The sequence below is a fragment of the Trichoplax adhaerens genome, genomic scaffold (genome assembly GCF_000150275.1).
Source record: "Trichoplax adhaerens TRIADscaffold_6 genomic scaffold, whole genome shotgun sequence".
NCBI classification, from domain to species: domain Eukaryota; kingdom Metazoa; phylum Placozoa; class Uniplacotomia; order Trichoplacea; family Trichoplacidae; genus Trichoplax; species Trichoplax adhaerens.
The window spans coordinates 4,323,167-4,339,203 of NW_002060948.1; the positions used below are offsets into that span (position 1 = coordinate 4,323,167).

A 16,037-nucleotide genomic window follows, 5' to 3' on the forward strand; every position below is an offset into this window, starting at 1 on the left:
AATTAAGGCTATCAACTGTTAACTACTATAATTATAATTAAGCAGACCGTAAAACATTTCTGTGTTATAAACATATATAGAACATTGAAATAAAGTATACGTCATGAAGATTACTTTCGTGACAAATATTTATACTAGAAAACCATGCTCCTCATTTTCTTAAACAGAATTAGAGGTAGGGTGTGATTATTGCCTTGGGGTGAATTTATAAGTATATTTTTACTATATAATTACAAATCTCATTTTTTATTTACTTAAAAGAAAATATCATCATCCAATTTCTTATGTTATAGCTCTGAAGAATATATTCTGATACGCCACATATATTTCCTTATATTTTTGCGGTATATTTACGAATCTCATTTGTTATCCATTAATAGTAGACATAATATCGAAAAAATGTCCTTTTAGGCTAGACTTGTTGCCCTTTCTAATAATAGAAATGAAAATCCCCTTTATTATTCATTATAGCAGCATCATTACGCAATTTTAAATGCTATAGCTTTACAGAATATGTCCGTCCTAATACATTTATTATCTTATTTCACTATAAAATTACAAGTCTCATTTATTGCGCATTAATAGCAGATATCACCATGCAAATTCTAGTTACTATTATAAGCTAATAATTAACTATTACAATATAAAACGATTAAATGTCTCTTGATATTATTTGCTTTTCACTTTAAATTGCAAGCTCTTGCATTTGAATTCACAAGGAACTCTGTGTACCTAGAATTTAACAGAAGATTTTGCGTACGCCTAACACGCATAAAGCAGGGATATATCGAGGCTGTATCACATAAAGTTTCCGTTCTACTGAAGCTAACAACTCAATAGAAACCAGTAGCCAACAATCAATGCAACTATTGGATAAGATACGAATAGATAATCTTATAAATATTAAACTCGTATGAGGTAATCAGAACATATAGATCATTTATGAGGAACAATCTATACAAATTGAATAGTAATATATCACACGCGAAGGATTTGAATATCTTGACTTGTGTTTTCCAGACATCATCGATTATTCGGTGAAAGAATCAATATTTCACATTCAAATATTTCCGCAATATCAGCCATGAAAGAAATCGATGTAAAGAGTTAGAACATAGAGCTTCGATCTAACTCAGCATACTTGCCATTATCATCGTGACTTGACTGCAAATGGATGACTCGCTTAACTTCGCCAGTTTCAGGCAAAGTTTGAAGATAGACTTGGTTATTACGATTTGACTATGAATAAGTCAGTTATTAAGAGAGGGCATCATTATTTGCAGTCTTATCAACGAAAGACAATTTTAGCCAGTAATCGTTGGCAAAATATAAGCTAGCCATTTTGGTTATTTATGGTCTACCTGATTATCTTTTGCAGCGAATTTCAAAGTCTGATAGATATTTTCAGCTTCTGATTCTGTAAATATAATATTAAGTAAACGTGATATTGATGAAGATAATGATTTAATAGATGGCACTAAGAACCGTTTTAAGATATTGATTCATTCCACATGCAGTTACTGTACATCTGCAGTCAGCTCTTTCCGCATCGATTTTTTAATTTATAAATTGCAAATTATATTCATTATGCAGCTTACCATGGATATAGTTTCCAGCTGACCGATTTTGATTTTGTTCACTTCCATGCTCATTTTCATTTACTTGGTTACAAGGTGTACTTATTGGTAGACTAGGTGGATTATAACCAAATTGTAAAGCTTCGTAAACCATACTCGCTCTAGTTTCGTTGTCTAGATATGGGTGAGGACCTATTATTAGGTAATGCAAATGCTGATATAATTTAATTACCGCGCAGGAAGCTTTCATGATTATTCGAATTCTTTCACACCTGATACCGTTACTTATGATTTCATTAATTATCAATATTTAGTCTCTGTTGTGTTTTATATTTGCATCCTAGGATTACCTTCCTGTAAACTTCTGACTGGACTTACGGAAGCATACACATCATCAGCTGGAGAAGCGTTTAACGGATCAGAATTGCCATCTTGCACTGTTGCCGTTCCATTGACAGGCATACCATTATCTCTCTCATACGTTCGCATCGAAGATCCCGCATTGGCCATATCAGCCATATCAATATGTTCTATTCTATTTGTGGTATACAGTTCTAGATGCTAACAATTGTAAACCAAAAATTTAACACAGAAGGCTGCAGAATTTACATATTATTAATGAATCCTAAAACTCAAGTTTTATCTAACAGCTATTGGAGTTCCAGGTCTTCGATTTGGGTATTCATCAGGATCATCATCATCTTCCGCTTTGAGTAACGATCAATTAAAAAATTAAAAATTAATTTGCGGTCTATTATATTACGTGAGATTTGCAAGATTGCATTAAGTAACCATGAATCAGGTTTAATTATCACAATATACGGTATAATCAGTTTAATTTACATAACATCGGAGTTAATGTCATTGAACGGGCTGGTCGAGTCGGTTTATTATTGAAGCACCTTAAGGAATTTGGGTAGATAAATAAAGATAATTTTAGTTTGACATCAAAAGTGATTTTAAGTTTTAACTGCTAATTCTGGACGAATAATTCATATAAATATACATTTTGCTTCGTCTCTTGCAGAATAAAACGGCAATCAATAATAGGATTATTACTAATAAGCCTCCACTACTAGCTCCGGCAATCATGGCGACTTGTGCCAGTACCGATACTGTCGGTTGTGGTCCTGATGTTGGAGAATTGGCACATGTAGTTTCTATGTTAATTATAAATGTTAAATTCTTACTGTTGATCAATTAGTATTAGTAAGAGTTTTTCTTACTAAAGTCCTATATGTAAAAATAAAACAATTCTTATATTATTCCAAATTGATCTAAATCACAAAAAGCAATTCTAAATGACCGATAGAAAATGATTAAAAACCTATTTGCCCTTAAAAGATCTTCCCTAAATTCAAACCACCACTTTCGAAGTTACCCTCTTCAAAGTCGTAGGCAAAATGTTTAATTATTATTTGCCGCAACTTACCTATTACGTGCTTTACAGACTGACGGAATTCTTTATACTCATTCGTGGCTTTATTGACTTTTAATATTATTGAAACCTCGTAAGTTACGTTTATTCCAAGATGAAACAAGTTAATACTGTTGCGACCAGACTTTGGAATTGACGGTAATGTGTTCAGGTTCTGTTCGGTTAGTTTTCTGTACTGAACATGAAGATCAGCCGCTCTGTTATTTTGAAAGTTATTAATGTTCCATTCGACTTTAATCGTAGAGCAATTGAATTCAGTAATTGTTAAATTTGTGATTGATGTCGGCAGGATACTATTACCTATAATGATGATGAATTGTTGTTACCGTCTTAACTATCAATAGCAAGTCAAGGTAGTGTAATGAATATTTTTGTTTATAGCTGCTGCTTAGGATTTACCACTTTTGTTAGTACAATTAATGCCTGTGTAGCCATTTGTGCAGTTACAGCTATATTTAAAATTCCGCACAAAATTACACTTTCCTCCATTCTTGCAAGGAGAAACTCTACGGCATGGATTAGCATCTGCAACAGAAATGAGGACATAAAATCTATTAGCGACACGCTCACTCAATAATTAACTTAATATACTTTACTGCTATTGATCAAATACTTAATGAATTACTAAAATTGTTTAAAAGAAAAAGTTGTTTAATTCTAATTATACTGCAGTTTATATACAGTTTATAGTACAAAAACTTTTTCAGACTAATTTCATTTATAATCATGGATTGCAAATTAACGACATCGACAAGAACTAATATATTTGCTATCAGCGCATCAGAAATCATTCGAACCCTCAGATTCTGAGAGCGATCATTTATACCAAACAGCGTCTGGAACACTCATTACATTTACTGCTACGAAGGGCTTCACTTTATCATAACTTTGTTACAGAATTTTACTTACCATCTGTGCAATTCTTGCCGGTATAACCCGATATACAATCGCATTTATATAAAAATCCTGCAATATCGTGGCAAGTAGCACCATTAGTGCAGGGCAACCGTGAGCGACATATGGACTGAACTAAAATCGCAAATATCAAGCAGACATATTACCGAGACAATCATTAAGAAATATCAAAATTATCATGTCAGTAGCTAACCGCTAGAACATGTTTTGCCAGTGTAACCTGATGAACAGTTGCATCTGTATTCGTAGTTATTTAGGTAAATGCACGTTCCACCATTTTGACATGGTTGACTTGAGCGACATAAATTAGCATCTAAATTAATAACATTTAAATCAGATGATTTTACGTGCAGAGTATTCACTTTGTTGCAGCAATGATTTCTATATGTAAACTATACTATCATAAACTATTTCTATCATACAGTTCTACTGAGTATTTATTTAAAATAAATGGTATAAATCAAGAAATAATAACTTAGGTGCGGATTGATTTCGTTAAATTATAATTTCCAATTTCAACATGTACAACAATAACCATATATTATTTATAGTATGACCAGGCGATAGTTTATTTCGCTTTTAAATTATAAAATTTTGAATTATCAGGTATAAGCTTATTTCAAGCAGTATTTCATATAATATTCTCAAGTGAGATACGATAAAAGGTTATCAATCTTGCTTATTATATAGGTTCGCATGCCACTTGCTGGTTGATAGGATATTTGATAAGCACTTATTGAAAAATTTAAAAGCAATATAGCTGAGTAGGTTTACAAATAAGAATTTCTTGTTACCTATAGAACAATTTACGCCTACATAACCAGTCTGACAGGAACAGTTATATGAGTGATCTCCGTTGAAAACTTACGAGCCGCCATGTTTGCATGGTGAAATCGTTCGACATGGGTTAGTGTCTAAGATTGAGCAAACGACTTCGGTTATTAAGAATACAAGGGACTAGTAATAATAACAATTTCGATAGTATATAGTTCATCATTGAGGTTATTTAAGCACATTTTACGAATTTCCTTACTATGAGAACAATTTTGGCCGGTATAACCAGGTTTACAATTGCATCTATATCGGTATTCTTCGATATCATGGCAAGCGCCATCATTAGCACAGGGTGAGCTCGAACGACATACGAACTGGTCTGAATTATAAATATTATCTAGCTTTAATTGCTATAATAAGCGAAAGTCTTCAATGCTATTTCTTTATTTACTGACCGATAGAGCAATTTTTGCCGGTGTAACCAGATACACAATTACATCTATATTCGTTGTCTTTTATGAAAACGCACGTTCCGTTATGATGACACGGTTTGAGTGTACGGCATAAATTAGTAACTAAATAAAATAGAAATTATTACTTTGAAAAGTTTCCAGTAACAAGATAAAATATCCATGAATGCTTCCGACTGCACTAAGAATCGTCGTTGTAGTAGGATTATCATTAATCTTCAACATAAAATAACTGCGATTCTTATGACAACCATAGTCGAAGGCCATGAGCTCTGATGGATAATTTTACTTCACCAAATAGCTCCAGATAACAAAGCATGGGTATTTGAATAGTATTAATATCAGATTTATCTATTTAAGTGACTGAGCTATGATAAAACTACTCAAATTAGGTCATTAGGACTCAGCATGCTAATTTAGAGCTATACATTGTTAAATACTAACTAAAATTAAGATACTTCAAAATAGCAGGGAATCATGATTTAGCACTAAATATGCGCTCAATTGTAGTAAATCACACCATCCTAAATACTATTTATTTAATATTATAGACAAACGTTAAATCCTAAGTAAAGAGAAAATCATTTCCCTAAGAGTAATAATTAAATTGTTTTATATTGGCGTCATACCGTCAGTACAATTCTGGCCGCCATAACCAGTAATACAATTGCAAGTATAATCATAGGGTTCTATAAATTCGCATGTTCCATTATTTTTGCAAGGAGAATTTTGCCTACAGACATTGGTGTCTTAATCATGGCGAGAAAATTTAATAATCATTATTTCAATACGGAATAAAGGAGAATAAAACAATATACCTTCTGAGCAGTTTTTTCCAGTATAACCGTTGCTGCAATTACAGCTATATGAAAACTCCGCTAAATATTGGCAGGTACCATTATTTTCGCAAGGATTGTGCTGACGGCATTGGTCAGCATCTATACAAGTGACGATAAAATTAGGTAGTTATTTCAATATTAAACATTAATCCAAGTAGCGACAATCAGTTTCTTCCATTAACTACTTAGCTTGATTAATGCAAAGCAAACACTACCATTTTTTGTCATCTATTGACTGCTGTAATTACTACCAAGGTTATCATAAATACATTTTATATTTAGTACCTATTTCACAACGGCTGCCAGTCCAACCGACCTTACATTGACAAATATAGCTGTTGTTTCCATTGATACAATCTATGGCCCCATCGGTACAAGGATTTGATTCGCACTCATTAATATCTGCCGATTAATAGTAGCAAAGCTGAGGCCAAAATCTTAATTATTGGGTAAAATTTTTTCTAGGTCGAAGAATGTACTTCGAGATTTGAATTACCTTCCGTACAATTTGGACCAGTAAAGCCATAAACACACTGACAACGAAAATTAAAATCTCTAATATTGTGACAAATTCCGCCATTCTGACATGGCGAGATAACCCGGCATGCAAATGTATCTGATAAAATAAGCGTATATAATATTTTTCGTCAGTTGTTTTATAAGATAAGATAGAAATAAATAAAAATGCTACATATCACCTTCTGAGCAATTTGCGCCGGTATAGCCCGGCTGACAAGTGCAATTATAAGAGTAATGACCACTATATTCGCAAGTTCCGCCGTTTTCGCATGGATTAAATGAGTGGCATATATTTGCCCCTAAAGATTTAAACCTAACAATTAATGAATTATTTGTGGCAATATTTACAGTGACAAGCTGATGAAGACTTCTTTTTTATGTCGTAATAAACATATACGAATATTTATTAAGTAATCAATTTACCAATTGTGATTGCAATCAACATTTAAATTAAATACAAATATTTATAGTACTGCTCAGCCTTAACGATTTAACTTACGCGTTTCGCATTGCCTGCCTGTCCATTCTGGAGGACATTTGCATATGTACCTTCCAATATCGTCACTACACTTCGACTCTGGATGCTTGCATGGATTTGATAGGCATTCATTAATATCTAACAAAGGAAAAAATAGTTCTCACACTAATCATATAATAAGAATAATTTAGCGCTTTGATCAAAATTTGAGGTAGTCAATTATATTCTACTGTCACAATTTCACTTCTGCGACAAGGTAACGTATAGTAAAAGTCTATAAGTAACTACTGACTTAAACGCCCTTTTACTTAACGTTAAACCTACACAGCAAAAGACTGTAAAGATGAAACTTTTATTAGCAAAGATACATCTACAACTTTTTACCACACTCTCAACTCAAATATTCCCGTTTATATAGGAACCGTCTAATTTGTAAACAACAACAGTATTGTTATTATACCTTACTAGGAGAAATATCTCGAACTGAGGTGCTCCTTACATAGCTTTTCTATCAGTAAATATTTTGAATCTCTTACTCATACTTAATCTTAATCTAAGCTCGTAGGTTGTCTAATTCAGCTATCATCAACTAGAACTTAAATCATCTTACTGCTATCTATCACACAATAACAATCAATATCAAATATGTAATGAACTATTTACAAATATCATCCACGTTAAGGCATCACTTATCTTACCTAGCACTACAAATATGGATATTCTCCATACTAGCTACTACTGTACTTATTAAACTATCCTAATGACAAGGCAACACCGTAACATCTACCTCGGCTACAATTTTGATCAGTGTAACCAGATGGACAGGTACATCTATACTGGTAATCACCCAAGTTAGTACATGTACCATTATTTTGGCAAGGTGAATCCGCTAAACAAATGTTGGTATCTACAGTAATCCAATGACAACATGATAATTAAATAAAGATGGCATGGATATTTCTTTGCTAATAAAAGGTACTGTACCATCCGAACAATTGATGCCAGTAAAACCAAATTTACAGCTGCAATTGTAAGTGAACGGATCGATAAATTGACAAATTCCTCCATTTTGACATGGTTGTACAGTTCGGCATAAATCGGTGTCTATTGCAATACCAATAAGAACCTTTTAGTTACAGTTTCATTTAAAGAAATGATTTTATTGATATATAGTTTAAAGAAAATGGTAGAATCAAGTTCCGAATTACTTTATAGGATGATTTTTTATGAATTATCGTTTCGTGATTGGAGTTGCATAATTAATAACTGTAATTTTATATTGACCTTGAGTACAGTTTTGGCCAGTGTATTTAGGCGGACATATACAGACATAAATGTAAGCTTCGATATACCGGCATTCTCCTCCATTTTGGCAAGGATGGTCCATACGACATACATTAGTATCTGTTCACAAATTCGTATCTTAAGTACCGTAAGTCATCATTTGCACTTTAGTGATTATCAATCAATTATGCTATTAAAAAATTGTTTCCCTAACCTTCAGAACAATTTACGCCAGCATATCCCTGACTACAAGTGCAGTTATAAGAGAATTTTCCTAAACTGTGACATGCAGCTCCGTTTTCACATGGATCACTTCTATTACATATATTAACATCTACAAAGAGAAAATATTATAAAGATGTAGTGAATAAATCTCAAGTTATTAAATCTGTTCAATCATACGGCACAAGTGTATGCATTTTGACAGCCATAAATTTTTGTCGTCATTGTTCTTTGCGATTACAATTTTCCAATTTGCAAATTAGAATTCAACATACTTGTATCGCAATGAATACCAATCCAATTTCGTGGACATTGGCACCGATATCCATTAACCTCATTGATGCATGTAGCTTGGTTATTGCAAGGATTAGATACACATTCATTGATATCTAAAGTATGAATGGAACAAATAGCCCTAGCACAGGTTAAGAAAGTTTTCATTCTAGCACGCTTATTATTATTATATTGCAATAATTCGACAGATATTATCTTGCCTTGTAAGCAATGTTTTCCTGTATAGCCAGATTTACAAGTACAATTATATTGATAAGGTTCAAGAAAAGTACAGGCGCTACCATTGCCGCAAGGTGTCGTAGTTCTGCAGACATTAACGTCTAGATACAAGAAAGATTACATAATAATAAGACAACTGTAATGTAACTTAGTATTGTGATTGTAGACTGTTAGCCATGTGTAGTATAATGTACGGTAGATATTTATCCTAAGAGATATTTGGTAGCTGTAACTATAGACTGTAGTGGTAGAGACTCTATGCTAGAGTACAGATGACTATATACAGTAAGCTGTTAAGTTACTAATATGGCTATAGGTAAAAATAGAACTGTAAATCATATATTAGGATATGGTTAATTCATTGTACTTTGGCTGGTGTGAATAATGTCTACGTAAGTACTGTAGTCGTATCCATATTGGATTAATGATGGTCCGCAGTAGAATAGTCTTACTAAGAATAATTTAACTATGTGTAAAATAAGGTAAAAGGTTGCCATGCGGATTGTAGCTGCGAATGCTACGAAAAGTATAAAAGCATGCAACTTTAGATTATTCTGTTAGTTCGTTCTAGAAGTCTTTAGAAGTAGTATTCGGCTAGAGTAGAGCTGTGTAGTTAATCTTTATATAAGATTCAATAAAGCCCTTATTTTTCTAAAATTTGGAATTTCGTGATTGGTATATATCACAACAACTAATCGGTAACTAATCAGTAATACAGCACTTACAACAATTGCACATCTTTAATATAAACGAACGCTATTATAATAAGTTCGCAATATTAAGAATCAAGAGAAATACATTCCGACTTGACACTTAATATTTTACCTTCCTCACAATCCATTCCAATATATCCTGAGAAGCAGCTGCAATTGTAGATGTAATTTGTCACATACTTGCAGATTCCTTGATTGTTACAGGGGTTACTTGTACGACATGGATTGGTATCTATAAATTTAGCGCAGATTAAATGAGCGAGATTTTTATTAAATAATCCACAGTAAGATTTGTTGTAAGCTTTACATAACATTATCCCATTTCATAGATAAATTATGTCGCTATCATCGATTATAACCGAGCTCGCAATTTCGGCCTGTCCATTCTGAAGGACATACGCAGGTGTAATTATTAAGGCTATTAAGGCAAGTAGCGTTAACGTGTTTACAAGGAGTAGATGCACAATTTTTGATATCTTAAGGTAAAAAACAAATAGCAGTAGGATGTTAGTTTGATAAAGATTATACGATTTTTGATCCATGAATGAAGTACTGACTTACTTTGAGAGCAATTTTGCCCTGTATAGCCTGACACACATATGCAAGAATAGTCATAAGCTGCGTTATCTTGGCATGTACCACCATTTTGGCAAGGTGAGCTTGAACGACATAGATAAGTATCTTATTGTCAAAACAGACACTTTTATTAGTTATGATAGAAAATGCATTAAGTGAATATTATATATTCGGCTGTCTTCTTCTTGAATGCAAGAAAGCACTAACCATTAGAGCAATTTTTTCCTACGTAGCCAGGTAGGCAACTGCAGTTGTAGTTGTAATCTCCAGTGTAACGGCAAACACTATGATTTTCGCAAGGATTACTTCTACGGCAAATATTGGTATCTAAATAGTACAATGCGCCCATGCATTAGGCGTTTGAATATAGCAGGATCAATAGTATTAATCGTGACATATGCTAATTAATACTTTATTACGTGACAAAGGTTTCTAAACGTTACAATATAAACTAATTCCAAAATCTCGGATACCAACGAACCGGAAATGAATAATATATTTTGTGAAAAACGATAAATCGATATCATTTCAAGCACGATTACAAATTATAATGAAAAATTTTCTGCGGATATGATGTAGCCAAGATTTTGCTATTAAATTTATTTACCATTTTGACAATATTTTCCGCCCCACCCCTCGATACATTGACAAGAATAACCATTAACACCATCGTTACATGTTCCTTCATTAAGGCAAGGGTTGGATATACATTCATCAATATCTGGAAAAATTTAAACAATTAGTGAAGTGATGCCGTAGCTTGTTCTAATATGTAATCGCTAAATAATTTATCAGGTGAAAGTAATTGAAATCATCCTAACTATGTTCACAATGGCTGCCATTCCATCCATCCTCACACCAGCAAGAGTAAGTGTTGTTAGCATCAATACAGATAGCATCATTCAGGCAATTGTTTATAGCACACTCGTTAACATCTAAATCATTAAGTTGAACTAAGCTTAGCACGGATTTTTGAACCCAAATTTTATCTTTTTAATTAATAACTATAACGCGAACTAAAGTTATGATATCAAAATTAGTTGTACTTATACTCACTATATTCACAGCGACTGCCGTTCCATCCATGGGCACATTCGCAAGTGTAGCTGTTAATACCATGCGAGCAGTTTGCTCCATGTAAGCATGGATTAGAAGCACACTCATTAATATCTAAATATTAAAGTTTAAACAATATTAAAATATATCTTCATACTGAGAGCGGAGTAGTATCAGCGCCTTAATTGACTGCAGCTTAGAATTGTAAAACAGTGATTTACCTAGCTCACACATATTCCCATTCCATCCAAACTGACATTGACAGGTAAAGTTACTGATGCCATTAATGCAGGTAGCCCCATTTAAGCATGGATTAGAGGTGCATTCATTAATTTCTACAAAATAATCGATATCTATGATTCATTATCTACTATAGCAAGGAAAGTGAATTAATTTTCTATGAAAGACTACAGTAAGAATGAGATTTGTCTAACGAACTCCATCAATTATTTTTTCCTTCCGTTACAATTTTAAAAGTGAAAAGTCATCAGCAACGAAATGCACATTTTAATTCATCAAAAACAATTTATGACAAAATAATATTATTTAGAGCAGAAGTTCTCTTATTTTAATTTGAAAATTAGCTGCATTTATCGATGTTTCTTTTGCATGATGTATTAAAGCAAAGATCCGACCTTGTTCGCACAGACTACCATTCCATCCATTTACACAATGACATTTATAGCCATTTATCAAATCAACACATGTTGCCTCATTCCAACACGGATTAGAAGAGCATTCATTAATATCTAAGCGAAAACATGGAGGTGCATTGAAATTATAATTATTACAAAAGCTAAAATATGTCACTAATTCAAAAATATAGGCAGTTTCTTACAGAATTAATTAATAAATATAATATATATAATTTAATTTCATTTATAAAGTTTGAACAGTCTCCCTAACTTTGTTCACAATGATCACCAGTCCATCCAGCTGCGCAGTGACATGTATAGCTATTATTGCCATCAATACATGACGCTTCATGGAGGCATGGATTAGAGGAGCATTCATCGGTATCTAAATAATGCATTTCAATTATTCTTTAATATTATCAATTGCTACTTGCTATTAAAATGAATTTCTATGGCTAAAACTATACGTATTCAAATTGAAAGTAGCTTTATTTAAAGATGGATTGGGATAGAAATTTAATATGTGAAATAAATGAGCGAAATGCATCAAGGAAAAATCATTTTTTATCAATAAAATTAAATATATCATACTTCGTTCACACCGTGCCCCTTCCCAGCCGGCTAAGCAATGACAGGTATAGTTGTTAATCAAGTCAGTACAGTTAGCTTCATTTAAACATGGATTAGAGACGCAGTCATCAATATCTATAGTAAAATATGCAATTGAGAACTTAGAAATAATTGCGGCTGCCATATTACCAAAATTTATATATGTCTAACTTCGATCACATTGATCCCCTGTCCAGCCAGTTAAGCATTGACATGTATAATTATTGATGCCATTAGTACAGTTAACTCCATTTAAGCATGGATTAGAAGAGCATTCATCAACATCTGCGCCAAATTAGCAAGAAAATTACCGAACTGTATTAAGTATTATTGAGGAACTTTTAATTATGTTACTAACTATGTTGGCATTGCTTTCCAGTCCAGTCAACTAGACAATGACAAGTATATTTATTAATGCCATCGGTGCAGTTAGCTTCATTTAAGCATGGATTCGAAGAGCATTCATCAATATCTACGTCATTTAAGTAAATAAATTACTTATCAATATTTTATATTACTAAAATTAATTATCTATCTAACTTTGTTCGCATCGATTTCCAGTCCAGCCAGTCAGGCAGTGACAAGTATAGTTATTAACGCCGTTAATGCAGCTGGCTCCGTTTAAACATGAACTGGAAAAGCAGTGACTAATTTCTAAGTCAAATAAGAAATAAGTTATAGGGCAATATTGTACTTTACTAAGATTACTTATAATGTATCTAACTTTGTCCACATTGATATCCAGTCCAGCCGGTTTGACAGTGACAGGTGTAACTATTAATACCGTTAGTGCAATTGATTGCATTTAAACATGGATTAGAAGAGCATTCGTTAAAATCTAGACGAAACATACAAAGTCGTAAAAGATTACCGTAACTGTTTCAGAAAAGTCAATAGTTAAATAAATGCTGTGAAGTACAGTACATGTTGAAAGTTATAAAAAATATATACTACCTTGGCCACAACGGCTGCCTGTCCATCCTTTTGAACAGAGACATGTATAACTGTTGACTCCATCAACGCACGTTGCTGAGTTTAAGCATGGATTGGAAGCACACTCATTGTCACCTGAATTATACAAGTATTATAAATTGAATCATCGATTTCGATATCTAAAAGTAGTTCTAGAGTCAGATAAAAGTTATACGAACTAAATTAAATTGTTCTATTTATTGATTTATAACTTTAATACGATACTGATTAAGACATATGAAAGGACATCGTTATAATTGAAATCAGTCACGTGCTTTAGTTTGTTACTAGTATGCAACCCTTGTTTAATTTTAAATGTGTATAAATGACTACTCACCAGCAATACAAGATATACCATAGTACGGACTAATGCATGTAACTGTAAATTTTACAGAGAGGGTTAGTACTGTTCTAGGTTTCGCAGCTAGTGTTTTTTGCACTGTTGTGCCAGCATCAATCGCTAGTGGCTCGTCAATTTGACCGAGAAATTCATACGTATACGGAGGAGTATCACCATCTCGATCGTAAATACCTATTTTGACCTGAAGATTTCTCTGTACAGGTATTATTGCAAGGTATATATCCAAATAAAATAGTTGGCGCATTTAATCTCATAGATCTAAAGGCATTATTTATACCCTATCGTATCAATCTATAATTTATTTATAAAAAATACTGGTTATCTGTTCAAAATTTTCTCAAATTTATAATCGGATATCAGTGATAGTAGCTACATACTATATATTGCGATCTTTTAAAGCTTACCGGCCAATCTCCATTAAATGGAATAGTAACAGGCAATTTAACACGCCCATCTTCAGTTAATTTATGTTTGCTTAAATTGTAACCGCTATGGACAAAGTAATTAAATACCATTGTGGTAAAAGACCAATATTGCGTTGGATTAGAAGTAGTACCCAACTGGAACCGAAATTCGTATTCGCAAGCGTTTAACTTAGTTCCATCACAACGTTTACGATCAGTGATTTTATCCCCAGGATTGGTAAAAATTCCTAAATCCATAGTGAGATTGCCTTGTTGATTTCCGAAGCATAATTCGTCTTTTAACTAAAAATTAATGTTAAAGACACGAAAGAAAATTAATTAATCATGTTGTTATCTCGTTTGGAGCACTGATGTATATTAAACAGTTATTAATTCAATTATGGCTATCTAGCGAAACCCGCTTAAATTTCACGAACAGCACTTTAAGTTAACCTGTAAACACCCTAAAGGTTCACGAGCTTCTACAGAATACCCTTATAATTAAATTGAACCCTACCTTATATACAGAATAAAACGATTAAAAATACATGAAAAGATATATGTGAAACACCTTTAATTTTACGAAAAAGTATATGGGATAAGATTGCAAATAAATAAAAATGAAAGTATAGATGGAAGATTTGATAAATACGTTAAGCACTTTTGATATAGTATCTCAAAAGATACAGACTGTATTCAATAAAAAATAAGATGCAAATTTCAATTATTTTCTTGAAATACTTATGAGGCCATTGCTCTTTACTGCGTGTAGCTTTTCAGCTAATTATGGTAGTAATTTAAGTACGGTAGCATTAAGAAGTGGAATAGTCTACTATGCTTATAAGGTAATTTCATGAAACGGTGTACTTATACTGTTTGTACTATGTGTGCATAATGCTGCAGTAGTCGGCTATATAAGGTAGTGTTTTTGTGTAATGCCTTAATACGCGTATAACTATTAGATAATATGGAAATGTTCTCGTGGGGGCTAAGTCGATTATCCGGATTATCTTAGCCACTGTCGACTGTTATTATGAGGGAAGAAAAGTGAATTCATCTCCTGTCAAGTGTTCTATTGATAACGATACTTTCAAGGTTAAACACGGTATTTACCCGATCTTATGTCATGCTAGAGATTGTTCGATTTTAATAACTCAGATTTTGAGTTACATGATTGCGAACCTAAGGGGTTGCAAAACCCAAGCACTAATTAATTTGGCGCTGCGAGTAAACTACGCGTACATTGAAAGTATTGAACTTACAGTTAGGTATATAAAGAGCTACGTTCTTCTATTAATTATTTATAATTACAGAGAGCTTATACCTATTGATAAACTTTGACGATATGATGCGAGTATAAAGTATGACGTAATCTGCAGCTATAATTACGAATAGATATTGTATCTGTATTACATAACGGCATCAGTTACCACAAGTCTTGATTTTATCTTAGTATTACGTTGAATAATTGCGCAAGATTACTAGTAATTACTTGGTTATTAATTTCATATCTCTCTTTGATGTTCTGCCAAACTATTTTCGAACTATTATTATGTTTATACTTAACTACGTTGAATGTGCTTGCTTTACAATAAGGTAAATAAAGTGTATCATTCTTCTTCCATAAATAATTAAGAAGAGCTTATACCTATAGATACACTTTGACTATATGTTACGTCTGC

The 16,037-nt window shown here is 32.7% G+C and overlaps 1 protein-coding gene across 1 annotated transcript; it reads right to left on the bottom strand.

Annotated features, from left to right (window-relative positions):
* Window positions 1-366: 366 nt before the first annotated feature.
* TRIADDRAFT_57593 (uncharacterized protein) lies at window positions 367-14,613 on the bottom strand (the record flags this gene model as incomplete). The annotated part of the gene is made up of 40 exons (XM_002113766.1): window positions 367-430; window positions 1,142-1,239; window positions 1,362-1,417; window positions 1,599-1,769; window positions 1,928-2,138; window positions 2,226-2,284; window positions 3,010-3,315; window positions 3,415-3,540; window positions 3,925-4,044; window positions 4,124-4,243; window positions 4,964-5,083; window positions 5,160-5,279; window positions 5,804-5,923; window positions 5,993-6,112; window positions 6,299-6,415; window positions 6,510-6,629; window positions 6,712-6,831; window positions 7,032-7,148; window positions 7,798-7,917; window positions 7,995-8,114; window positions 8,295-8,414; window positions 8,509-8,628; window positions 8,792-9,130; window positions 9,855-9,974; window positions 10,102-10,218; window positions 10,304-10,423; window positions 10,526-10,645; window positions 10,926-11,039; window positions 11,375-11,488; window positions 11,596-11,709; window positions 12,010-12,123; window positions 12,281-12,394; window positions 12,601-12,714; window positions 12,790-12,903; window positions 12,977-13,090; window positions 13,159-13,272; window positions 13,343-13,456; window positions 13,573-13,686; window positions 13,928-14,144; window positions 14,356-14,613. 40 exons carry the CDS (start codon window positions 14,611-14,613, stop codon window positions 367-369), a joined length of 5,310 nt encoding a protein of 1,769 aa, XP_002113802.1.
* Between the last annotated feature and the right edge of the window lie 1,424 nt (window positions 14,614-16,037).